The sequence below is a fragment of the Cygnus olor genome, chromosome 1 (genome assembly GCF_009769625.2).
Source record: "Cygnus olor isolate bCygOlo1 chromosome 1, bCygOlo1.pri.v2, whole genome shotgun sequence".
NCBI lineage: Eukaryota > Metazoa > Chordata > Aves > Anseriformes > Anatidae > Cygnus > Cygnus olor.
Genome location: NC_049169.1, coordinates 192278520 through 192304524, shown reverse-complemented (window position 1 = coordinate 192304524; position 26005 = coordinate 192278520). Strand labels below are relative to the sequence as shown.

The window sequence follows — 26005 nt, the reverse complement described above, 5'->3', positions numbered from 1 at the left end:
TGTCCCCCATCCCATGAAGAGCAGGCACCAGGGGACCAGCACCCTGTGCTTTGGGCATTGCAAGGCTCAGGCTTCAGGAAACTGCCTGAGCCTCCTCTTTTAGTGGAGCTGCTGTGACATGAGCTGGTGACCCAGAGTCCCCTTTGATTCTTTTTTTTTTAATATATTTTTTTTAATTATTTATTTATTGCACAAAGGGAAAAACCTCCGCCTGCTTTTCTTCTAATGGGAAATATTAGAAGGGATGCTGCCAACTTAAGAGCTAACTTACCTGCCAAGGTCAGCACGCTTTAGCACGCTGTTGCCAGCCTCTGACTAGGGGCACTTTCAATCACACCTGCCTTATAACTGCAGCTGCTGCCTCATGATTCAGAGCCTCTGCAAAGGGCTCTGCTATTTTTCTTGCGGTGCATAAAATGAGACCATATTTTCATGCCACACTGCAAACGGGATGTGCAGGCACGCCAAAGCCCAGATACACGCAGCTGCTTCAGCAAAGCCCATGGAGATGCTGAAATGCCACCCAGCGACCACAGAAAGAAAATGCTGCAGGTCGGGCCACGGGCTTCACCTGGGATTTGTCAAACCCAGCTTTAGCTGTGTAAATGTTAAACATCTAAAGTAATCGCCTATGGCCCAGCACAGTCATCAGGGAAGCATCCAGTGGCTCAACCACAGGCTGCAGTGCCATTTTGGAGATCCTAGGTCATCTCACCTGGCCTCCACCTGCTGCTCCAGGCCAGAGGTCTCCTCTAGAGCCTGGGTCCTATCTTGCCAGCCCCAACAGATGCCACAGACTCCACAGGGTGTCTCTGTTGACACCCTTTGGCAACTGAATCATACCCCACAGATTCAGATTAGACAGGACCCCAGCAACCCTATTACACAAACTACATAGCTTGCTACATTTAGGAACTAGATCCTACTCTGTGACAAAAGCTGCAGGGTTCCGGAGCATTCACCTACAGATCTATAGATTTGCTTGTCATTTGTTTTGTAACTGCACATAGATAACTAACAACACAGGTAACGGTGGGTGGGATTTAGCTCCAGGTTGTAGGCATCTAAAATTAGGTATGGAGAACTACAACTTCATCCAGATGGCCTCTGTTAGGCATCTGCTGCCATCAGACTTCCCTACCCCAAATGGTTTCAGCTTTTGATGTACAGATGTCTACAGATGCCTGAGTTTAGGTGTCTTAATCTGGAGTCCAAATCTAACCCAAATTGTAAAGCAAAAGATAAAGGGGCCCAAATGCTTTTCATCAACACCTCTTTACCCTTCTGTGCATGAACTACGTAGTGAAAAGATGATGTCTGTCGCCTTACTATCTGCTGAAAGTTTGTTTGATATTGCTAAATAAATCAGGTAAGATTTTTGCTGAATCATTTTGCTTGCATAAACTATACCAGAAGTACACAAACTAGTCTTTGTGATTCGATCACCACTATCTCCAGGAAATGTCACGTTTAGTCATTATGGTATGACGTTCAGTCATTAAAAGAATCATTTGGTCAGTAAAATCAACTAATATAATTTTCAGCAAAAAAAAAAAAAATCTGAGCTTATAAAAATAAACAAACCAAGAGCCAACTCTTCAGCTGCTGAAAACTTTATTCATTGTTACTTCATACGCCTGAACTGTGAAGATTTGTACAAAAAAGATCCCCATATGGTTTTACTGATGTGAAAACTGCAGCTTCATGAATTTTAAACATTTTATTGTAAATATGAAGAGGGGGAGTAAAACTGCAAATGAATCTACTGAAAGCACTTAACCTTTGGGAGATTATGTCATTATCGTTGCAATGACGATTGCCTAAGACCTCAAAAATTTTTTAGAAATGCAAATTTTATTCAAACCTTTCTGCAGAAATATGTCCCATTTCAAGGAGAACTTCACTGAGAAGTGAACTTCAGTTCAAACACTTGCTGTTTCATCCAGAAAAAAAAGTAAAATCAGTTCTTACGGGATAGAGGACTGTCTGTCTCCTCCACCTAGTGGGAATGCACCAAAGAGCAGGCTACTGAGAGAAAAAGAAGGGATTATAAAAACACAGGCTCAAACTGCCTGTATAAGCAAAATTAAAAAATAAAATACTTGTTCTCTGCAGCAACCCCAGCTGCGACAAAGAATGCAGGACTATGAAGAGACAAACATTTGACTGGAATGTCAGAAGCAAAAGCCTTCAGCAGATAAACGAAGTCCATCAGCACGTGGAAGGTGTGTGCACATAACACGGCTCGCAGCGCTAAATCCCATGAAAAGCTGAGTGGCTTTTGCAAGATGCTATGTGAGGGCACCCGGCACTGAGGAGTGGGAACCATGAAGCCCCCCAACAGCATCTTGCAGATTTAGGTCCCTAATGCAATACAGAGTATATTTGCTCCAGTTAGCAACCTGAGAACATTCTTTGGCTTTTTCCCCCAAGCATTTGCTGTTAAGTTAATTAAGCATTTAAAAATAACAGTCTCTCACTTCCCAGAGACTCCACATAAATATTACTCTGTCTTCTTCATAGGGCCAGATTTTCTGCAAGGGTAAATCAATACAGTTTCACTGATTGAAGATCTGGCCTTAAAAAGTCTATCTGGTGCATTAAAACCAGCGCAGCATGACATGCGCCTTGGCAGTAGAACAGTTCTCCAGATTAATATTTGAAGAAAACTTTGGCAGTAAAATAAAAGCTCTGTGTTGAAACACTGCCATTTTTTTAATCAGTGCTGACCACCACAGATTCGTCTCTTGTGAACTGCACGGTTACAACCGGCGTTTGGCTGTCGTTTTCCTCAAGCTTCAGCCCAGCGTTGTCCAAGCCGGTGCTGCGCGGCTGCGGCATGGCAGTGGGCTCTGCAGTCTGAGTCGGAGTGGAGCAATACAAGATGAAGCCCACCATGATGATGACGAAGGACAGGATATAAAGACCTGAAAACTAGCAGAGGAAAAAAGCGCGTTAAGTCTTGTCTGATGCAGAAACACGCAAATGCAGCTTTGTTTTAAGAAGGCAAAAGCCACCCTCCCTGTTAAAAGTATTTTAATAAGGATTACCACCACACTCTGCATTCAAGTCTGGAAAACAAACATGAGCAGCTCTATTCACTGATAGATTCGAGCTGCTGTTTTTCTCTGCAACTCCACCTTAAAACTGTTGGGCAAAGAATATATATAGGAATCCTAATAGATAGAACAAATGTGGTGACACCTAAGGACAGTTGTTCACACATGTGAATGCTGGAACACTGTTCCCCTCAGAGAGTATTTTTTCAACACAGACAAATATTTCACGTCCTGGCAAGAGATGGATCTCTCCCTCCTACTGCAAGTCACCAGAGCAGTTGGTTCTCTGCACAACTGTTAACCAACTGCAGGGCCAAGTAACTGCTATCACTGGTCCAAAATTGGTTTGTTCCCTACACCCAGCAAGTTCTTGAAGAGATGGAGACTGTGGTGCCTTTTACAGGGTGGGCATCTCTGCTCCCTACTGGAAATGAGCAGTCAGTGGTGTGAGGTGAGGATATGAACTGCTGAGGAACATCAGGCATTTGGATCACTATCAACTTGACTGTTGAAAGTCTAACAATTGCCAAGATCCATCCACCTTGAAAGAAAAATAAATGCTTACTTCATAACATCAAATTCAATAGGACAAAGTGCTCAAGTTATGCACAGCCAAGAACACTTTCTCAGCAAGTTTGGTAAAATCTTCTGTATTGTCTTTGCCAAACCACAGATTAAGGAGTAGGATGACGGACATAGTGCATCTTACATCTTACTGTCACGCCAGTGGAAGCAGTATCTTTACCCAGACTGTAGGGTGACAGTCTGAATTCTCAACACAGCCTGAGAAATTCCAAAATATACCCAAATCTCCTTAGCTTCTTTAGATTTCTTTGAAAAATATGTTCTGGTTTGTCAAGCAGCTGAGCTGGATGAAGTGAATGGAGCTGGAATGGCACTGGACTCTGATCCAAAACCACCTGAGGCATCCACAATTAAGGCACTGCAATTCCTAGCTGGTAGTCACTTGGCCTGGAAACCTTTGGAAGGCACTGTGCAAAAGCAAAAGCAGGCTGAAGCAGCCTGGCCTTCTGGTATCTGATGCTGAATCCTGAGGCTGCTCAGAATTAACTCATCTCTGAGAGGATTCTGATTTTACTCTGTGCAGCGTATATCCCTTTATTCAATACCAAGCCTGACGTGTAGTTGAGGTGTTACTGAAGGAGTGCAACTCCATCTAGTGTCTGTATTTGCAGTATACTCTTCCTGAAGGAGTTTATACAACAGAAATGCTTGGAGACCTTCTTTAATATCTCTTGAGGGATTGCAGATATCTGTATATAATGAGCTCATTAGGAACAAGCACAGAAAAGATTAGCAGTGGAGTAAAAGGAAAAAAAAAGAGCTTATCTCTTAACAAGAGAGATGCAAAATTCACATTCCACCTTAAATGGATTTAGTTGGGCTGAAAAGTTGACGGTGTCAATAAACACTGTGCTCAAGTCAAAAACTCAAATTCCTGGGCTCAGCCACTGCTGTAGCCACTATACTTTTCTGCAGCTTCTGTTTCACAGCAGGCTCAGACACCAGGAGCTCAGAGCTCTCCACACCTCATTCAAGCCTGCAGCCCAGTCAAGGCTTGAGTGGTTCACTGTGAAATATCATCTGGTAATGGGGAAAATCTTTCTTTATTGGATAGTTTGATTCATTGCATTTTTATTTGTAGATTTATGTGTCCAGCATGTTTTCTAATCCATGAGGTGCCCTGCCTGGTGCCTTTGCCCCACAGGGAAAAAAAAAAAAAAACTAACTTGAACTTTCTGCTGTGAAGTGTTATGTTAAAAGCCCTGCCAAAATCAGCCTCCATCATTGCTTGGTTCCTAAACCATCTCAGACGCTCTGACAACAGAAGATGTGGCATTCTTTTACTCCCTTTTTTGGGTATTTTGTTGTTTCTAACCACAGATGCAATTTCATGTTAACATGTACTTGAAATTCTCTCATGCTACATCCCCAGAGTCTTCTCTAATTCATTTTTCCTTTTTGCCACCCTGTAGCTAATAATGGAAAGATCTGTTCCCACGAAAACCTCTTCCCCAAATAAGCTAAAAATCCTACAGTTTATTGTGTCCCTTCCAAAGCTCTTGCTTACTTCTTCCTCTTTTCTATTCTGAATATAGATTTATAATGTATAAGGTGCAGTCTAGTCAGAGGTGTCCCCAGGGGTCAGTAGTGGGTCCGGTCTTGTTCAACTTCACCATGAGTGGCATGGATGAAGGATCAGAGTGCACCCTCAGCCAGGTTGCTGATGACACAAAACTGGGAAGGGTGGTTGATAGCCCAGAGGGCTGTGCTGCCATTCAGAGACCTGGACAGGCTGGAGGTTTGGGTGAAGAGGAACCTCTTGAAGTTCAACAAAGAGAAGGGCCCTTCACCCAGGGAGGAATAACCCCAAGCACCAGTACAGGCTGGGGGCTGACCTACTGGAGAGCAGCTCTGCACAGAGGGGCCTGGGGGTCCTGGTGGGCAGCATGCTGACCAGGAGGCAGCAACGTGCCCCTGTGGCCAAGAAGGCCAACGGGATCCTGGGCTGCATTCGGAAGAGTGTTGCCAGCAGGTCAAGGGAGGTGATCCTCCCGCTCTGCTCAGCCCTGGGGAGGCCACACCTCAAGTACTGCACCCAGCTCTGGGCTCCCCAGTACAAGAGGGACATGGACATGTCAAAGAGTCCAGTACAGAGCTACAGAAATGACTAGGGGACTGAAGCATCTCACTTATGAGGAAAGTCTGAGAGAGCTGTGAGGGTGACAGAGCACTGTAACAGGTTGCCCAGAGAGGTTGTGGAGTCTCCTTCTCTGAAGATATTCAAAACCCTCCTGGATGCCATCCTGGCTACGTGCTTTAGGTGACCCTGCTTGAGCAGGGGGTTGGGCTAGATGATCCCCAGAGGTCCCTTCCAACCTCAGCCACTCCGTGATAATCACTTCTTCAGTTAAGCTATCTAATGCTGAAATACATGTTTGGAAGTGACTTAGAAAGGGTATTTTTAACATGTAAGTACAGTTCATCTCCTACATTCATTTTTAATGGATGCTTTGTAGTTTTTAGCAATTTGGAGCAAATTTTGGAACCCAAACAAGGAGGAAAGATGAGCCAGGAGTCTCCTGAAAATGAAAATCTGGCTGTCATTGGGTCCTACCATTACCAGACCTCTCTGCCACAAAATAAATTGGCCTTCATCGCAGAAACAAGTCTAACATAAAAGCTTCTGACTCTCTAGAATGCTGTAGAGAAAGTAACCACGTGGAATAACACAAATTAAGTGTCTCAAGCAAAGTTCACAGGCTTCTCACTGAGCCCCTTCAGTCACTGAGCAACTGACTTGACTTCTCCAGCTGCTGTAACGAGCTACGTTCTCACAAGTGATTCTGGATGGAAAGCATAAGGCGGGATGAAATGTTTTAGCACTGTCATTTAGCTTGAATAGGCACTACAAAAAGTATTTTAGGAAGCAGTAAAAGTAATTGCCTTTTGGAAAGCATAAGGAACATTTATCTGCGTTTTTTTAGTTCTTTTAGTCACTACTAAGCAGCAGTACTGAGAGAGCTCAAGTCTTCTCCTGAGACGTTTGTCGTACTGAACACATGAAATTTATAAAAGAAAACTATGATTTCTGTAAATCACACTAAACTGCTACTCTTTCAGGACAGTTAGATTCAAATCCTCCCTTTGGACGCTCAGAGAGATGAACCAAATCTAAAGTACAGCTCCACACAGGGAGTACAGCAAGAACTCCACCATTTACCTCAGGAAATTATTTACTATCTCTCAACTAATGTATTCCACGAAGTGTAAAATTGTTTTAAAAAATCATTAACTGCCTAATGGTGCACCATGAGGTAATTAACTATGAGTCCTGACTGACATCTGTCAATGACAACTCGTACAAGCTGTAGAAATTCACAAGTGCAAACAATTGTTCAGGTGCTCTTCAAGTGCTCTATCTATAATTCTGGAGTAAAAACTTACTGTAAGCTATAGTGAGAGAAAGAAGTGACTTACTTTGTAGTAAAACAGGAAAAGTCCAAAGAAAAGGCTGTAGAGGTCCGCAGTCAGAATGCCCAAGTTGACCGAGGTTGCACTCGTAACTTTAATCACTACTGGCATGAAGCTGTACAGCCCAAACATACACAGGGCAAACACTGCGAACAGTAACGCTGAAAAATAAGATGACAATTGACTCCTAAGGGGTGGAATAATGAGTTTAAAGAACACTGATATTCTTCAGATGTGTCAAAACTATGTATGTTCATCTTTCAGGATAAGGTCTCCGAAAAGATATGGAAATGTAAACTTAAGAAAAACACAGCAAAAATACATCTCTTCCAAAACTACCCTGTACTGCAGAAATGACTGTCTATACAAGATCGTTCTTTCCTAGCTAACATGACAGCTGACTGAAGAAATTTAGATCCATATTTCTTAATAACGTACAGTTCTGAGATCTAAATGTGTCACAGATCCCATTTTCCCAGTATCTCATCTAGGAAGGATGAGAGAAAAATATTCTTGCAGTGTTCCAACACCAAACACGTTTGTGACTAAAGGGGGTTGATTTTTGCAATTTATTTTGAAAAATGGTTTCATGCTATATGTAAAATGCAAAATCTGAGCTCAAAGTTCTAATGTTCGACCCTGCACTCCTTATGTCTTTGTTGAACTGCAAAGTTTGCAGAAAATAAATGTGCAACAATATGAATGTTACTTAATAACTAGAGAAAGGAAATGAAAACCCCAGCATTTCAAGTCTAAATGATCATCATTTTTCCAGTGTTCTGTAAAAATGCACATCATTTTGCCTTACACATACCAATTTTCCAGTTCCATTGAATTCTCATTATATCCCTATGTTCCACAATGGCTCTAGAGTTAGAGAAAAGATATAATAAAAAAAGAAAAAAAAACACAGATTATATTGTATTCAAATAGAGAATTTAATTAACAGAATATACAAGAAACATTTTGATTTGTAACCCTTTAATTTTTGTTTGAAATGTTATTGAATGGCACTAACTCCAACCTCTAACAAGCATGAGGAAAGACTTGAAAATTAAAGTGCCTGAAAGTCAAGAGCACTTTTATTGAATTCTTATGCCTTCTTCCCAGGCCTTTTCATCCTTCAGATTCATTTTTATGTGAAATATAATTTGAGGAAATTATTAACTCTAATGATGAGAAATGAGGAACATAAAATTCATTAGATAGGCTTAAGTGTATGTGGTCTGTTCCTCTAAGGTGGTTATTTGTAAAAGTATACATGGCTTCATTTGAAACTGAAGTTCAATATGGAAGACCTCCTGCTAATGATTATCTCCTAAAACTATCCACTGAGAAAAGCCATTAAGAAACACATTCCCGCAAGCAGTCCTCAGCGTACTGCATGGCCTCACGAAGGTCAACAAATCGAAAATAAAGCCAAGTATCACTTGTATTCAACTGTAGGATTTGAGCTTTACAATTGCTGTAATAAGAGCAGTGCAAACCAAAAGGATATAAAATGGATGCTGATCAGCAACAAAAATAAAATTCAAATAGAAGGACTCCAATATAGCCCAAATGCAGAGGCAACAAAGAATTAACAACAACAAAATTTCATTGAAGACAAGCAATCATCTGTAGAATATTCTTAATTAGTTTTAAAATAAATATTAGATCCTTACAGCTGTAGACCGCTGATAATAGTCCCAAACAAGCCCACCATTCCTAGAAACTCCACTCTGCTCAGATTTTTCACAATGTATTCCTCACTCACATTAGATATGGCATACAAAGAAGCACCCAGAAGAACTAAGACATCTCCAATCACCACGTCACTTCCTGTACAGAAATATTAATCCACAATAAGGGTAATGCTGCAAACACTTTTGTTTTAAAAAACTTTCCTTAAATAGACAAGCAAATTTATCTCTAGCATTTCTATTTTCCTTGCGCTTTTCAGGGTAGGGGGGAAGGAAGCATCTGTGTGCAGGCAAGTTGCTGGCTAACTGCTCGCATCCCCCTGCACAGTCTGGAAGGAGCTGAACTTGGCATTTAAATCACATCCTGACCAAGCTGCTGTGTAGGTCCAGGTCTGCTTCTGCTGACATTAGGCGCTGTCGGAACTGCAAAGTCCAAGTCAGAGATGCTCTCTGCCTTTTCTCAACATCATCCCGCCTTTTGCCATAAGGCAAAAATCCATCTATTGATTTCAGCAGAACCTGGACTGAGCTTCAAGCTTATGACAGATCTTAAGTGGGCGCTGCAGACAGGTGGTATCAGGTGTCACGCTGTGCTATGTGCATACTGGGCAAATGGGACTCCCTGTAATACAATCGGTCATCAAGCAAATGCCGTTATGCATCAGCTGAACAGCAAGGCAATTGCTGTTGTTTAAACCCTTGAATTGATTTAAAATTTCCTTCCCTGAGCCAGCTGGCAATCACTGCAGATATGTCTGGAATATGAGGGTAAGCAATAGTAAGGACATGCAGGTCAGTGAGTTGTGCACAACGGGTCTAAAGTGTAAGGGAAAGAGCATTTTTCTCCCTTAGGGCCAAGAGGTTTGTAGCACACAGCATCACAGCTAAACCTCAGTTTGACTTTCTACCTTACCTACAGCTGTGACCCCAGCAGGCTTAGCTTTACACTGCCTGATGAAGGCAATGCTACTTTCCTGTCCCTCTGAAATTTGCCTTGCCTCACACCCTCTGGCTCTGGAAATTCTCAATTCTTATTCAAGGTAAGATCACTGGGATTCTGGGCATCCTTCCTCCCAGCTCCTCTTGCTCTCATGCCATAAGACAGCACTTTCCAGGCTGGGGACCTTGGGGACACAGGGACTATTTCTGCTGGGTCTGCCAAAGACAACCAGAGAAGTGAGCCTGTTGGTAAGTAGCTTCTGGATTGCTATTTGTGCTCAGAGAACACTGCCCACCAGCAAAGTCTGAAGCATCTTTTATCAGACCCCGTCATATGTAAAATGAACAAGCTTTCAGGAAAAAGGCCTTTCATCAGGTTTCATCAACAGCAGCAAAATTTAAGCTTAACGTGAGTGTTTCCCTTTTAAGGTGGAAGAAATAATCCAAAACCACAAGCAAACAAAATTTCTCAGCTCTCTATAAAACCAACGTCTCCTCAGCCACTATCTTCTTGAAGAAGAAATACAAATAGCAGTGTGTCTTCTCCTTTTCTTAAAATAAAACTATATCCTTTCCCCCTGCATTTGCCTCTCTTTCTCCTTTGCAAGTTGGACAATCATAGAAACTGTGACCCCACTTTTCCCCCACGTGATAAGCAATTCCTTACCTTCACTGTCTTGCCTCCCTGCCAAAATGTCTGCACCCACCATTGTTCCTACACCCAACAAGCAGACGGCAACTGCGATAAAATGGATCAGTCGGTATCTTGCACGGAGAATGAACCAGGACAAAGCCATCAGCACAGGGATCCCGAAACAATCCAGTAGCTGTGAGCACAGAGAAATGAGTTTCACAAGAAGCCTACCCCAAATGTGGATTTCACTATCCTGAAAGCAAACGTTCAGGATTTTATCTTCCAGCATCACCAGATGTTACTGAAAACCACAAAAAAAAAAAAAAAAAAAAACCAACAAACGTGGATTCGTTTAAATGCAGGAGGGGTCTGACCAACATTTTAACATGAAAAGTACATTGAGAGCAAAGGGGTCTTGGGGAGGGGGAGAGGAGGCACTGTTCCCTCTCTCACTGACCTAGAAACTCTTCCAGTGATGGATCTCATCTATCTTAGCAGCTTCACAAATTAATGCTAGGACGTTGCACTGAAACCACGCTGCTTCCCGTGACACCAATACGAGGAGGTGGTTCACCCACACCAATCTGGGCCTGCTAACGGAGACAGCTGATCTGATTTTACAGCAAAGTGAGTAAGGCAAAAATCAGACCCTGCAGTTTCGTTAATTTTTTTTTCTTCAAGTGGATCCTACTGAAAAAGCATTGGTACATGTGCTGGGAGCCACGTGCTAAATTGGTGGAAGGAAAACAGGATGGGAAGAAGAGGTTTTCCAAGCCATCTTCACAATCTTCTGGCTTCTCAAAGTCATGTACAATCCACCAATGTTTTTTCAGCCCACCTCAGCCAGAAGCAGGTAACTGGAATTTATCCGTGCCACGGCAGCAAAGACACACAAGGCAGCTGGAGTTCAGAAGCACTTCAGATGTGTTTGCAGACATTGCCCTGAGCAGATTTAACAGCCAAAGTTCAAGGATGTCTGCACTCCATGACAAACACTGACACTAACTTCTCTTTCCTTTCTTCATTACCTCCTCCCTGTGTGTTCCTCAAATCTTACGTATCTTTGCCTTGCTGTAAGCCTCACCCACGTTATGGGGAAAAAATAAAAATCAAAAATCAGCTAACCACTTAACACAGAAAAATAAGTAACAGCATAAAACGGACTTAATGTTCTATAATAACCAAATAACACCAAGAACATTGAGCTAATCATAATTGGTTCAATACTTAATTCGACAAAATAGATTTTGTTTCCAAATTTGTCTAGGGCAAAAAGAGGTGGATTTTCTGAGTGCCATATAGAAGGGACCAGGCTATAGCAGACCAGATAGTCAGCCTTCCAAAGACTGCTCACGAATTACTCTTAAATGTCAACCCTTAAAACCTGGCCTCCTGAAGTCAATACAAAGTGTTAGGTTCAGGTCTCTAGGACTGTGGCAGAAGTGTTACAAATCAAGGTAAGAGCCCCCAGTCCTTCTGTAACGTTCCTGTCAAACTTCTGCCAGCTTCTACCCACCACCACGGTCTTCTACTTCTGTTAGTTCAGCCATCACCCACAAGGGTTACATCCAAACTTTCTTAAGTCTGTTTTTACATCTGTAACTACAAATATTAAAGCCTTACCAGCACAGCATTAAGGGGGATGTTACAGATTAAATCCTAATGGTTCTCTCTAATCCTTCCATTTATTTGTCTTTGTTTCTTGGATTGTCTCCAGCTTGTTCAGCTTCCGAAGTCTGTGTAAAAGCACAGGTACTTGCCCAGGCTGTATTATCAGACATTAGAAGCACACAAGTCATAACACATGACACCGTGTATTTCAATACAACTTTGTTCTATCAAAAAAGTATCGTGCTGTGAGTTTCTATCTATCAGCCTTTTTCTCTACCTCACCTTTTGTCTGGGTTCAAAAAAAAAAAAACACCAAAACAACAAAAACTTCTAAGACTTCCTCCGAATTTGGCTGTTTTAACAAGTATCAAGAAGTGTCGATTTATCTGTTTCAGCAACATGTATGATTTAGCTCTCATAACTCTGTTTTTTCACCTCTGGTCCGAAGCAGTTCTGTCCTGAATACAGAGCTGTATTTGAAAGCACTGAGTCTTAACCAAAGATCTCTGGTGTTAAGTTGTAATCATGGAAATGAAGAAATATTACAAAAATAACGGAGCAAAATGTTTACCCCCCTCATAGTAGACACCTCTTCTGTTAATAAGTAAGCTTTCGCTTCTCCATTTATTGGGTTGTTACCATGCAGCTTTCTAACCTCCAAGCAGTTTTTCAACCCAAACAGAAAGAGCGGAAGAAAAAAACCTTCAGTAAAAAAAATACTTAATTAGGATGTAAGGAAGTAGTAGATAACGTCCTCTTTCAGTAACACCAGATGGGGAATCGCTGCATCCAGACCAATAACATGCTGTAGAGCTACAGCATCCTGGTTAGCGGACTAGCAGCCAGGACATGCAGGCACCAAATGATGAAGAACACACGCTGGTAATCTGTTGCAGGGAACAATTACCCCCAATTACAGCCAAAAAAATCTGATTTCCAACTACTGGGTCTTGACTTCCCTTCATCTACTACGTTACTAAGCTCTTTGGTGGAAAATGCTCTCTTCTGTACAGGATCAAGATCAAAGAAGCGCAAAGCAGATGCAACATCGCAATGAATCGTGTCAATGGAACCAATTAAAAGAATGAAGTTTATTTATTCCAGCTTCATGACACTTACGGCAGTACCGCGGTTCTGATTACTATTGCCAGTAGAGCCTCACCAAACTCTCATCTTCCTCAATCCTAGCCTGTATCTTTACACGGGGGGGGAAAAGATAACCTGTTGATCTGATTTACAAGTGTTTTGCCTTAAGCCAGGCTTTGGCCACACTGTTTATAGGAAGGTTTTAAAGGTAGGGTGAGTAAATTATTAAAAGACGTTTTAAAACGCGGTTAATCAATTATCACAGATTGCTGGAGGTTGCTGGTTTGTCGTAACTGCCAGCTCCAGACAGCTTTGAGAGCACTAAAGCTCACCGGCTCCCGCTGCTCACTTCCCCACATGCTTTCCAAAGGGCGGCCTCCAGCTGAGCCCCAGGGGCTCACCCCGCAGTTTCTCCTGTTGAAGTTCAGACTCTTGCACAAGCTATTCCGCCTACAAAATTTCCCCACCTGAATTATCAACGGAGAAAACGCTAATCGTGCCTCATAACGTGCTGAAAACATGAAGCCACAGCTGCACTGCTCGCTTTTTGCTGTGAAATATGTGGTCAAACAACAGCACAGTCAGGTCCTGCCTCCAGCCAGGAGCACACCAGCACTGAGGAAGTCTCAGCCACAGCCCTACAAAAGGAGTCGCGGCTGAGACCAAAGTCTTTCTCTGTATTTACAGAGCAGAGAGCTGCCATCCTGATGTTATCTCTGCAAAAATCTCCCAAACCCCTCCTCGCAATGCTAGCTTTTGATAACTAAAGAAAACCTTTTTTCTTTCCCTGTGTTTACGTGAAAATACATGGAAGTTCCTTGCTGAGCGGAAACTTATCTTTGAAGAAAACCACTGGGCTGAGCTGAAGTTCCAGCCCGCCAGCATTTTCACAGTGATCTCACTGTATTCAGGAAGGTTTCACATACTCCTGCTTTGCTCTTTCACTCCCTGGGCATCCATTTACAGCCGCTACTAAGGCCAGAAGCTCTGAACCACAGATTCTAATGTAACTGCTGAACTGCTTGCTGCTGACAGATAGCCAAAGCCTTGTACTGGAGCAAATCACGGGCTTTTTCTGTCCTGAATCTTGTTTCTGACAGTGCTTAGAACCTGAGAACTCCAGAAAATGTGCAAGAAACCTGGCTGCAACTGGCAGTTGCAGCAAATTCACAGTTACTGAACTGGCACTGGAAGCATCAGTCTGAAGATTATCACAAGCAAAAAAGGTTCAGCAAATGTTTGAATTTGGCAATTGAACTCGATGACCCACTGTACCTATTCTTTCTTAATTTCCATGAAAGAAGTCATGGGAACAGCTTTATTACTGCTGAGAATTTGGATCAAAGTCCTGTCTTTTCCAGCAGTAAAGTACGTGATCAAACAGTGTCTCAATTATCAGCTTAGCTTAGTCTTGAGACTGAAACATGTCATTCTTTAGACTAATTTCTGAGGCATTATTTGTAAGTAAATTAAAGGCTCAATGAGCCATAACACTTAATTACACAGTGGAAATGCGACAATAATAACCCATAAGGAACATTACTGCTCTTGTAACAGTGCAAGAAAAAGTTACTGCAGCTCTCTAAAAGGAGCCCAGACCACAGGAGTTTATTGCTTTACAGGTAAATCTTTTAAATATTAACCCTTGTTACTTTGAACACTTACTTTTACTCTGTAAAACTGATACCTAAACACTCTTTTTCACTGAACAGCTAATTCTGTATCACACCTTATGCCTTTATTCAGGTAAACGGGGCCATGATCCAAGCCACAGATCCACCATCGGTAACAGCAGCCATAGGCTGGCACAGCTCCATCGCCCTCTACTCTTGCTGCCGCGCTGTCCCCTCCTTGTCCCAGCAGAAGCAGCTGATGTCCATGCAGGGTAACAAAAACAGCACCCTTGGTCCTCCTGCTGTTTCAGGACAGGAGATGTGTCCTGGTGCAGTGATGCAGCACCGAGCACTGGCACCGCAAGGGACGTTACTGTTAACTGGCACTTTGGGTGCCCAGCACACTTCCCTCCCATCTCTCACACAGAGGGGTCTGAAGTGCCACATCTGAACGCGTTGCTGCATGGTCAGAAACACCAGCTAACTTCCAGTATGTCCTCACATGTGGGATTACATCGCACAAAGCCTCCCACTGCTTCTAGGACTAGGTAGGAGATCCACTTCGCCTCCATCAGCAAGAACCCGAGCTGAGTCAGTGTTATCCGGTCCTAAATCTTTATTTTGTCTCATGAAAACAAAAACAAAACAAAACAAAAAAACCACCTTAGTGGCTGTCAGCAAACTCTTAGAAGTGCTTTCTATCAAAATAATTAGAGTTCAACTCAAGAGCTGGCACTGGGTAATACCAGCCAATTTTCCCAGCTTCCTGGAAATGTTATTCATGAGGCAGGATGCTCTTCTTTGTACTGCAGAGAAAATAGATATTGAAAAGCTTTTTCAGGCTTAAATAGCTTCCCTATCTGTCCTACGAATCTCATTTCAGAAACAAGACCAAAACTGTAATCAAAGCAGCAGTCCAAATAGAGACTGATCCTTACCTGCACGCTTGTGAGGGTCGTGTATTGGTAGGCTTTCACAATCGTGTAATTGGCTTCGACATCAGCCAGTCCCAAAAACAGGTACTTCCACCACCTCTGCTTCAAAATTTTAAGAAGACTGTCATCACCTGTTTAGAAGAAAGCAGCAATCAACATGTTTCCTTGCATGGAAAGGAAGGAAACTTGCTTTTTAGAAGCCTAAGTAATACTGAGGTGTTCAGTTTGGATTGCCCCTGGTTAAGAAAGGTACAACAACAGCAAAATGTAGCCTGGGAAAAAACAATACAAATAGTGAAAAGCACAGAAATCCTTCCATGTGAAAAGAAAAAAAAATTAGGAATGCTTAAAGAGTAAATTAATAATATAGGAACAATATTAAATAGCCTCTGGTTAAAAAAAAAAGTAAAACAATGCCTTTCTCCTAATATAATACAGGACTTAAAACCAAAGAGAACAATTTTAAACAGATATGAAGTGAAATCTAATTAACTGCACATTTAACCTACGAAATTCATCCCCATGTGTTATTATAAGGCAGGAATTTCAGCAGGATCTTTAAAAAAAGAGGACAGATATCGAGTAAGTTCTTTAGTTTCAAAATCTGAAAGGAAAATGTAGAAGAGAAAGAAAAACAAAAGCAGCATAATCTCCCGTCCCATATTTCACATACCAGTCCTAAATGCCAGTATTGTTGTATAAACTAGAAGAAGCAAAAAATAGTTGATAAAACTTTGCAACATGGGAGTGTTCACTTGGTATTGTTCCGCTAGGTACTGGCTTGTAACAGCAGTCCCACAGATAAACAAGGAGAGCATCTGGCCCAGAAGGATGGTTTTCAGAATATGCCTGTAAATATAAAAGACAACACAGTAAGCTTAGAACCAAATGTTCAAGCTGGTTTTGAGGATGTTTGGTTATTGTACAGGGAAAAAGCTGGTTTTTAGATTGGCAATTCTTTTTTCACTGCCTATCAGTGTTCCTCCATTTCAGCAGCAAGCGGTGCTCTGTCTACACAGATCTCACCCAACCTCAGGACAGCCAGCAAAAATAGGTGAGGCCAGCCCGACCCAGCAGTAACAGAAACTGCAAAACATTTGCAAGGATCTGCACGCAGCTCAGCCGGGCAGGCTCAGCCCAGTGAGAGGATCTGTTCTCATCGTGAGAGATTTTGATAAGCGCAGCCTGAGTTACACCCTCTGTCCTTTTTGCTATATTCTGTTACATTCTGGTATAGCTGAGGATGCAGTTAAGAGCATATTTTGGCCACAGATCACATCAGCTTTTATTGTGACTTCTAAGTCACAGAATCACAGAATCATCCAGGTTGGAAGAGACCTCCAAGATCACCGAGTCCAACCCCTGACCTAACACTAACAAGTCCTCCACTAAACCATATCACCACCTCATGCTCTTCTAGCAGCGATTCTTCGCTTAATATAAAGTGGCCTTGGACTATTCCAGATGTTCCCAGATGAATAAAAGCACGCAAAGACCGCTGTGTATCCTGTGGTGAGGCTGGCTTTCCTGCCACTGGAGCTATGCAGTCGTGCCACCCTGGTCCCCGCCTGCCTTCTCACAGATGCTGTCCAGCAAGGTTGGCTCGATGCTGCGCTGCCTGCGTGGGTCTGCACAAGTTCACATTTAATTTGTTTACTCTGAAGACTACCGATGACAATTTAACTGCCTGCACAACTGATTCATTTGTTGCTACAGAGTAATTGAGCAAGGAAAGAGCATCCCACTAGGATTTTGCACCTATCCTGTGCCCACAGCTCTCCACTGATAATTTCCAAGTCGCTCCCGCGTGCCAGACACACCACGGGACAGACACTGGTTGTTTTTCCAACGCAGTAATTACCAGATGACCCAGCCACGATGTGCAATCCAGCTGCCAATGGCATCCGTAGGAAGGGTGTGTTCTGGAGTGCTAACGCCAACTCAAACCATGCAATTGATCCCTTCTTTTGGGATGACGGCATCATCTTTGCACGGGGTCAAATTCAGCTGCCTGCATTTCATTTTCAGCCCAGCCTGACACCAAGGCCCATCCCCCCTTAAAAATGCTGCTAAACACACTGCCGTCTCCAAATCCATTCTGATGAGACAGCAAATCTCTGAAGTCCAGCAGTGCTGCACTTCCAAGAGACACGAGGCCCATGTTTTGCTACAGCTTGCCTTGAACATCCTAGCAACAGTGCACATCCACACTGCAAATATTCATGGATCTTGTGGCAACCTTTAAGATCCTATCCAGCCTGGTGTGAACGCCTCTTTCTGGCCCATGAAAGAACAAACATTCCCTTTTCCAGCATTTGGAAGGCTGAAGTAAGCAAGGGAAGCCACGTTTCAGATAGAAATTCATCACGGCTACTTTGTGGCACAGCATTAACTGTGAATACTGCTGTAAAATGCACGTAAAGCAGAAGGAGAGGTTGCTGGGAAAAAAAAAAAAAGCTTTGGAGCTATCCCATTTTTGTCATACTGGCTTTCTTTTCACTCTAGCAAGTACCATCTGGTGAACAAATTAGCAAAGACTGTGCACACATTCCAGTTAATCCTTCAGACCAATGCAGAAATGTCTCTTTACGTACACCTGAAGAATTCAGGCCATCAGGTGCCATTAAGAAGATTTCTTAATTAAGAATTTCAGAGCCGAGACTACCTCTTCTCTCCAGCAGACACAAGCATGGCTCCCGGCTCTCCCTTTGCCAGCCCTGCAAACTCTGGCTCCTCTCGTAGGTGGTAAGAGGACAGAAGAGCCACTGAAATATCAAGGAAGAACTAAGGTGGTGAATGAGAGTAAGGGAAAATGGGGTTTCAGCAGCACAGGCAACACCACCCCGCAGGCAGCTGGCCTGTTTAAATATGGGTTTCTGTGAAGCAGGTTTTTAAACATCCTCCCAAGCTATGCAAGAGGCAGCTTTGCTTCACCTAAACTATCGCACTCTCTTTACAGAAGAAGCCTGGACTCTACCTGCACGGTGTTTTGGCCAGCTGGGTACTGACCAAGCTCTGGTGAGAGGCTGAGAGAAAATTTGCTGTCGTTCAAATTTGCTAAGCATTAATCAGCTTCAAAATCAGCTTCATTTATCAAAATCAAGGATGATCTGGTTGTCTCAGAGGAGCTGATCCTCAGCTTTCATAATAACTAAGTTTCTCCAGTTTCAAGTACCTAGGGAATTCTCTCTTTGCATTTTTGCAGGTGGGAAGAGAAGCAGGGCTGGAATCTGCAGGACTGTTTGCTTGGTGGTTACTGCACCAGCAAGCATTGCTATTTTGTTAATGTGTGCCCAGGCACTCCTACAGCGCTCGCTTCTGCAGTGCTGGGGGCTTCTGACAAGGCAGGCAGTCAGCCTCAGCCCGCCTTCTTTATTTTTCCCCATTTTAACTCAGGGATTTGTCTTTTCCCCTCTCTGAACAGATTCAAAAACACTGAGATCAAATGAGGCAAATACATACACTGATCACTGACAGTAGAAGTCCGTCCTCAGAAAACATCCTAAGAACCCCAAAACACTCCATTTCTGGCAGCTTTCTCAGCCATGCACATACAGCATGAGCCTCTTGCATGGGTGCCCCATGCCACGACGAGGTGCACACCTGCCAGGAAGCAGCAGCACTTTCTCCCCACTCCATCTATCCAGGTGCCAAAGCAAACTTCTTCCAAGTGGGACAGCCACAAGGTGCCTGCAGCGTGACGTGGCAGCAAGGCAGCGGTTTGACACAGTAAGGTTACTCGTGTTAAACGCGTGCTCAAGTGCTTTACTTGAGTTTTAGGAGCTCAGTGCTCACCAAATTCCAACAACAAATGAAAAAACCTTTCTACAAAGTGTTCCTCTGCAAGAATTTGAGAGTAAACTAAATCCTATTGGTTTCATTTTGCAAGACAATTTCTCATGGGAAAAATGCTTGAGACATGCTTCCCTTCATTCTAGTATTGACATGACTATCGATTACTGTGATTCTTATTAATAATTCACCTTTTCTTAAAATATATTAACTTTTCCATGCCAGAAATTGGTCCTCTTTTCTTTTTTTGTTTGTTTTTAAATGCATTGGTAAGGACTAAACCACTTGAGACCCTGGTGACGCAAGGTAAGTGGTCTGAAATGGCCTTTTAGCTTTATAGCTTATTTTTTTGGTAGTATTTTTGTTTTGTTGTTGTATTTTTTTGAGGAGGGCGTTCTGGTTTTATACTGCTTGGTACTTGGCTACTCAGTAATTACTTCTCCTCTCCCTTTAGACAGTGTATCTTATCTGACTATACCTGTAAGCAGCTCTGAGTCCTTCTTGGATTTGCAGAACATATGATGACTTCCCACAGAGGTCTGTAGGAGGCCAGCGCTGACCAAGCCTATTCAGTGTGCAGCTCTCAACATCATGAGAAAGCCAGAGTGGCTTTCTGTGGCTCCATGTGAAATGCAGAAGAAAAATACCCCAGGATACTAAAATATATTCAGAGTCTGTATCTGAGGAAGTCAAAGAAAATCTGTTAGGCCCACTGTTAACAGTTTTATTGGCTATTTTAATAAACCCTATAATTTTAATCTGATTTCTTTCCCCACTAAAACAAATACTGCTTTCCTTTCAGTAATTAAGATTTATTTATGCCAGCAGTTAAACAGTAACAGGTAACACTTGGCAACACTCTTTATGTAGACAGCTTACTCACATTTCAGCTTTAACTACTACTAACTACTACTGACCCCTTCCTGAACAAGAAAAACAAAAAGGAGACAGACTTTCATTTGAAGAATCTCACATTGCACATGAAAATGCAGGTTCAGACTGAAGCCATATTCCAATATGATGAGTAGATAGTTCAGGAGAGAAAAAGTTTTTTTCCAGAGTTAAACTTTTCAGTATTTCAACGCTCTATTTTGAAATCGAGGTCAATTTAATTCGTAAAAGGTAAGGAACTGGAGGAAAAAAAAAATGTTTTGCTTCAAGAACCAGAAAGTATACTTTCTATGTTTTTTCCCCCATGTATTTTAGCTTAAAAAAAAAAAAAAACACAACAACAAAACAAACAGTCCAACTCATTTATTACATACAAGTATTAAACCTCCATATACTCAGGCTTCTAAGAAATCTCAGGTGGCTGAGCCTCCAACCACCTGGAAAAAAAAATTAAAATTCAATTCAGTAACACAGAGAAGACCTTGAAGAAGTCAGCGAGAGCTACTTATTTTCTTTCAAGTACCAACAATAGACTCAGTACAGCCCTTTGGCAACATTTTGGCAAAACTACTAGCACAGGTGAGGTTACTGAGCAGCTCATTCCAGTCCTATCCTGCCTTTTGGGGCATTCCTAGCATGCAGGAGCAACTGGAAGATGAAAAACTTGTAACCAAGAACAGAAAGATGGGTTTTACCCTCTGGAATAGGTCTGTATCTGACCGCACACAGCCCATGTCTTTCAGGTGTTAAGCGTGATGCTGGCAGGACAGCCAGCACCTCCTGTTTGTCAGCTGAGGGTACCTGATGCAGGACTTCACAGAGATTCACCTGGAGCCCTAAAAAGGCTTTTAAACAGAGATCCCCTCCAGATGAAGGCCAGACCTGTGGGCAAGGGGTAGTTCTTGCGGGCTGGGCGCAGGAGGAGGCAGTCTGTGCTCGCTGAAGGCAGCCCTTGGCCAGCACACGAAGGCGTGCAGCACCTGCACGGCCGGTGGGCTTCTCCCCCCAGATTTTCTGTGCTTTACCAGTGCTGCCAGGGGATGTGACACACCTTCCTGGGGCTCTGTCCCAAGCTGATTCAAGGGACGAGGGGACGGGGGACCTTGGTCTTTGTGGACTCTGCACTCTCAGGTATTTTGTTCTCTCAGGTATTTCGTTCTATTACCTGCCTTCCCCACCCCCCTTTGCCACAACGCCAATAAAAAGAGGATAAAGAGGAAGACATAACACTAAACCAGACCTACCGAAACCAACCCAACAACCCCAGCGCATCCCGGACCCGCGCCACGCCGCTCCCACCGCCGGGAGCTGCAGCACATCGCTCCCCCTCGGGCTTCCCTCAGCGGGGCTCCGCTCCCTGCTCCCCCCCCCCTCCCAGGCTCGCCCTCGAAGACCCGCAGCCCTCCCCCGTTACCGAGGGGGCCGAGCGGCTCGGCGAGCAGCCCGGCTCCACGTGGAGGCCGGCGGCCGCCGACTCACCATGTGCACAGCTTGGCCCCGAGCAGCGCCAGCAGCCGGCGCCGAGGGACAGCGGCGGCCTCTTGGGGCGCCTCAGCCCCGGCTTCGGCCTCGGCTCCAGCCCCGGCAGCCTCCATGGCGCGGCGCTGCCCCGCAGCCCCGTGCCCGCCGTGAGAGAAGGAGCTCCGGGCGCTGCCTGCCGGTCCTGGCCTGACCCAGCCCGCTGGAGGCCGGGCCCAGCTTTGTGCCCGCCGAGGAGCCGCCCCCAGGCGGGGCACGGCTCGTCGCGAGGCGGGAGGCTTGTGGGGTTTCGTGCCTGTGTGGCGGGAGTGCCCAAGCTCTGCCTTCCTCCTGGTACAGCAAAGTTACCCCAGAGACTTAGGTTTGAGTTGTTCCCCGATCTCTGCCACAGCTCCTCCAAGTCTCCGGTTCACACTGATGAACCCCATCCAGAAAGATTTAACCCTGCCCTCGTCGTCTTCACCCACATCTCTCCCACTCGTAGAACTCATCTGGAGAACTCGGTGGTGTTTTGCATGGAGGTTTTTTTAATGACTCCCACTTCTAATGACACTCCGTCTGCATCGCAGATGATGGAAAAACCAAGAGGTGCCTCCAGGAAGAGCAGCCTCCTGCCCTTGGTGCAAATGTCTGTCCCTGTCCTGGCTATGCCAGCATCCACTCTGCCACAAGATGGCTTGTCTCTGTTCCCCACAGCATGATGGTTTGATCTCTCTCTCTCCATAACCTAAAATAAAAGTAAGATTAAAAAATAGAAGAACTATCAGCCACTGCGTATGTTGTCATATCTGATCTCTACAACTGATGTACTATTATCTTTGCTTTTCATTTTATTTCTCATATATTTGCAATCTGCTGCTGATTCACCAAAGATGGAGAATCATGGTTTTGGTGCTTTTTGTCTCCACCTAAGCTCCACACTTGGGGTTCCACGATCCACGTAGGCTGCGGCTGCCTCACAATCAAAAAGAAGGAAGGAAGGAAGGAAGGAAGGAAGGAAGGAAGGAAGGAAGGAAGGAAGGAAGGAAGGAAGGAAGGAAGGAAGGAAGGGAGGGAGGGAGGGAGGAAGGAGTAGCAAAGATTTTTTAAAAGTGGTGGTACATGTGTTAGACTTTGAGGACTAAGTTCCGTTTAAGGTGTAATAAACTTGCTATCTTTGGAAAATGTTATGGTTTGTGGATAAGCATGTCCATGAACACAGAGATACTGGGATATCTAGGAGCCAGGAGTTGGACTCAGTGACCTTTGTAGGTCCCTTCCGACTCGGGATATTCTGTGATTCTGTGATGACTTTGTGCTAAGACACTCCTGCTTCAGGCTCCAGCTTTTACCACAGTTCTGTGTTCACCTCAGGTGTGACCAGGGCTGCATGGTGCTGGCGAGGCCAGCGGGCTCCTGAGACCCAGCCCAGCCCAGGACTGGCATTATCGCTCCCTCGTGCTGCCTCACCAGCAGAAACCTGTGAGTGTGAACACCAAAGGCTGTGCATCCTCCTTCAGGTGTGAAAGCTCTGCTCCTGGAGTTCTACCAAAGTAATTGGTCTCACTATAATGTGGCTTATTCTGTCTTTTCCAGGGTGAGTGGTTAAGTTTAACTGCATTCAGAATGCATTTGGATTCTCAATGGTCCTCTAAAATAGCAGGCATACATCTCTTCTGACTTTGAAAAACATTGGTAAAGAACTATTAGCAATGTATTTGCATAATTCTTTAAAAAACGAGGCATATTCAAAATTTATGTCAAACTATTTCGAAGTGTGATTGAAAGAACTAAGAATCTAAGTATTTCTTACAGTTGGTTATCTTCTAGAATGGTTGAAGGATACTCCAAAAGTAATGGCATAGCTGTTTTTCAAAAAATAAAATAAAAAAATAAATAAAGCAGAGAGGATATAAAAGTATTAGCACAGCCATTACAAATGAGACTCAGATGTACCTCTCATATCATTATCTGCTTTCTTGTCCTTTTTGTTAAAGTTTGACTTCAGTGTGTTGGATCAAGCTGTTAATGCTGCTAAGAAAAACTTAAATTTGAGCAGGTGATAGGTGATAAAAGTAGGTGGGGGGAGGAGTCTCTCCTGGCTTCTTTGTACAAAAATCTGCTCAATGTCTGGAGTCAGTCTGTTCTCTCTCACTGCGCTATTTGTGTATTATTTTCAATAATAGTAGATAAAAACAAATAACATAATTTTTAAGTTGACAGCATCTGGAAGTTCTATGGAACTTAAAGCAAAGGGCCATTGTACACCCTGACACTTTACTGTATATTACTATTTTCTGTTTTTACTTTATCTACAACAAGAAGCACAAAATATCATAGGTGAACTTAAAATCTGAAACTGCCGCAGTGATTTCTAATAAAATTATGAGCAAGCAGAATTGTGAGGTTTTTTATCAAAAGCATTTATACCACTAGGGGTCCTTCATGGTCAGATTATTATTTCTTCCACTTTTTTCCCCACTTCTTCATGCATGCTACATATGAGAATTACTGTCTATAAAGAAATTTACTTTGTTCACTATAATATAATCTTAGAAAAATGGTGATTTTCCTTGCTGAATTGTTTTATGGAAAAAAAAAAAGTATATGGATTTTTCAAATAGAATATTTAATAGAACCTCCTTTTTTATGAAGTAAAATGTCATTTTATTTTGTAGCTCAACAACTGCACATTTAACATTTCCAATTCTTCACCAACTTACACTCAACTTCTCCAACAAAACCTCTTTTCTCTTAGACAAAAAATAAAAAAGGAAGCAAAGGTCAAACTACTGAGACAAATCAGAATAAACAATTCAAACAATAGCACAATATATAAGGTAGTTTTTGTCTGCCTTATTTTCATGACTTTCTTCGTATTTTTCCAAGTTAGAAGCCAGTTAATAATGTTTGAAAACTGAAAGAACTGTGCAACCTTGGGAACTTGGGTAGTAGGACTGAGATTAGATGTATCTTTACAAAACACAATACCACTTATCTGGAAACCAGTAACAAAGAGTTGTAGCATATGCTCATCATTTGGAAACAATTAGGTCCTAAGACAAAGAAGTACTTGCTGTTCCCAGGATGGCCATGAGCTGGAAAGGCCTAGTAGCAGCACAAAGGGCAAATGGTAATCCTAGGATGCGTCAGCACCCAGAGCCAGGACAAGAAGCAATGGGCACAAACTGGCACACAGCAGGTTCCCTCTGAACATCAGGAAGCACTCTGGTACTTTGCACTACTGTACTGTGCAGCACATCTGTACTGAGCGCTGTGCCTCGCTGGCACAGGTTGCCCAGAGAGGCTGTGGAGTCTCCTCTTTGGAGACCTTCAAAAGCTGCCTGGACGTGGTCCTGGGCAGCCTGCTCTGGGTGTCCCTGCTTGAGCAGGGGTTGGAGCAGACTTCCAGAGGTCCTTTCCAACCTCAACAATACCGTGATTCTGTGGACCTGTGATCAGCTGGAATCAAGACAGAGATGCACTGGACTATCATCAATCCTGGAGAGAATTCTTCTGAAATATGGCATACATGATGATTACTCATGTTCAAGAAAAATGCACAAAAAGACGCAAAAATTGAAGCCATGAGAGCATGGCTTGTTAGTCTAGCTGAGATGCTGAGATGGACAAGGCTGCTGTCAAAAAAATGCACTGAGAACAAACCTCAGAAAAGGAGATAAACCTTTAAAAATAAACGACAATGTTAGCAGAAGAACAAGCATGTATATATTAAACATTATTAATTTTAGGCTGAAAATGAGTGACGTGCGGAAAACAGACTCCACAATCAGTAAGATGGTAAAGTAGGTATGTTTATCCAGCACTGGGCAGCACGGGGAGTAGTCCCACCAAAGTCGTGCGCACCCCTACACGGCAAGTTGCCTTGGTTATATGCAGCAAAGAGTTACATATGCATGGTTTCCCAATACGCCTATACGTATACATAACCTATCCCCACTTCATATTAAAATTAGTTCCAAGAAGTCATTTCCATAAACTTCTCCCGTCTGCGCTTGCACAGTGTCTCCTGGTGGTGGTCGCGGGGATGAAGGCTGATAACTCTTCTTCATCACCACTAGTTGACCTCCTGCCTTTGTGCAGACTCAGCTGCTCCTTGGCTCTTGTCCTAACCACAGGGGCGGTCTCAGATGGTTTTTGAGACAGGTTCCCTGTTTTTGTCAGTAACCATCCTTTGTGACAGGCCCCAAGACTTCTTGTTTTGGTTAATTTGCACAGTGGTAAGCAAAGACATTAAGCAACATCTATTTTTAATACAATAATCTAGGTGTTCATTAGTCAGCATCCT

At 43.3% G+C, this 26005-nt stretch overlaps 1 protein-coding gene across 2 annotated transcripts; it reads right to left on the bottom strand.

Annotated features, from left to right (window-relative positions):
- Positions 1-1597: 1597 nt before the first annotated feature.
- Positions 1598-21968, bottom strand: SLC35F2 (solute carrier family 35 member F2). Of its 2 annotated transcripts, XM_040544110.1 has the most exons (9): positions 21718-21830; positions 20613-20675; positions 16229-16404; positions 15559-15686; positions 10344-10503; positions 8720-8876; positions 7870-7922; positions 7062-7216; positions 1598-2934 (listed from the first exon to the last, which is right to left on the bottom strand). In XM_040544110.1, exons 3-9 carry the CDS (start codon positions 16371-16373, stop codon positions 2716-2718), a joined length of 1017 nt encoding a protein of 338 aa, XP_040400044.1. In that variant the 5' UTR covers positions 16374-16404; positions 20613-20675; positions 21718-21830; the 3' UTR covers positions 1598-2715. The 2 variants fall into 2 exon arrangements, with proteins under 2 accessions (XP_040400044.1, XP_040400043.1); XM_040544109.1 differs by lacking the exon at positions 20613-20675 and having other exon boundaries at positions 21718-21968.
- Positions 21969-26005: the final 4037 nt, after the last annotated feature.

Excerpts from the sequence above, each read along its gene's own strand:
- SLC35F2 (XM_040544109.1), bottom strand. The coding sequence starts at position 21,833 with ATGGAGGCTGCCGGGGCTGGAGCCGAGGCCGAAGCCGGGGCTGAGGCG. Across the intron at positions 10,504-15,558 it reads CGACCCTCACAAGCGTGCAG|CTACTGGATTGTTTCGGGAT; the intron begins GTAAGGATCAGT and ends CTGTGCTCACAG. Across the intron at positions 2,935-7,061 it reads TTTTCCTGTTTTACTACAAA|TTTTCAGGTCTTTATATCCT; the intron begins GTAAGTCACTTC and ends TTCCTCTGCTAG.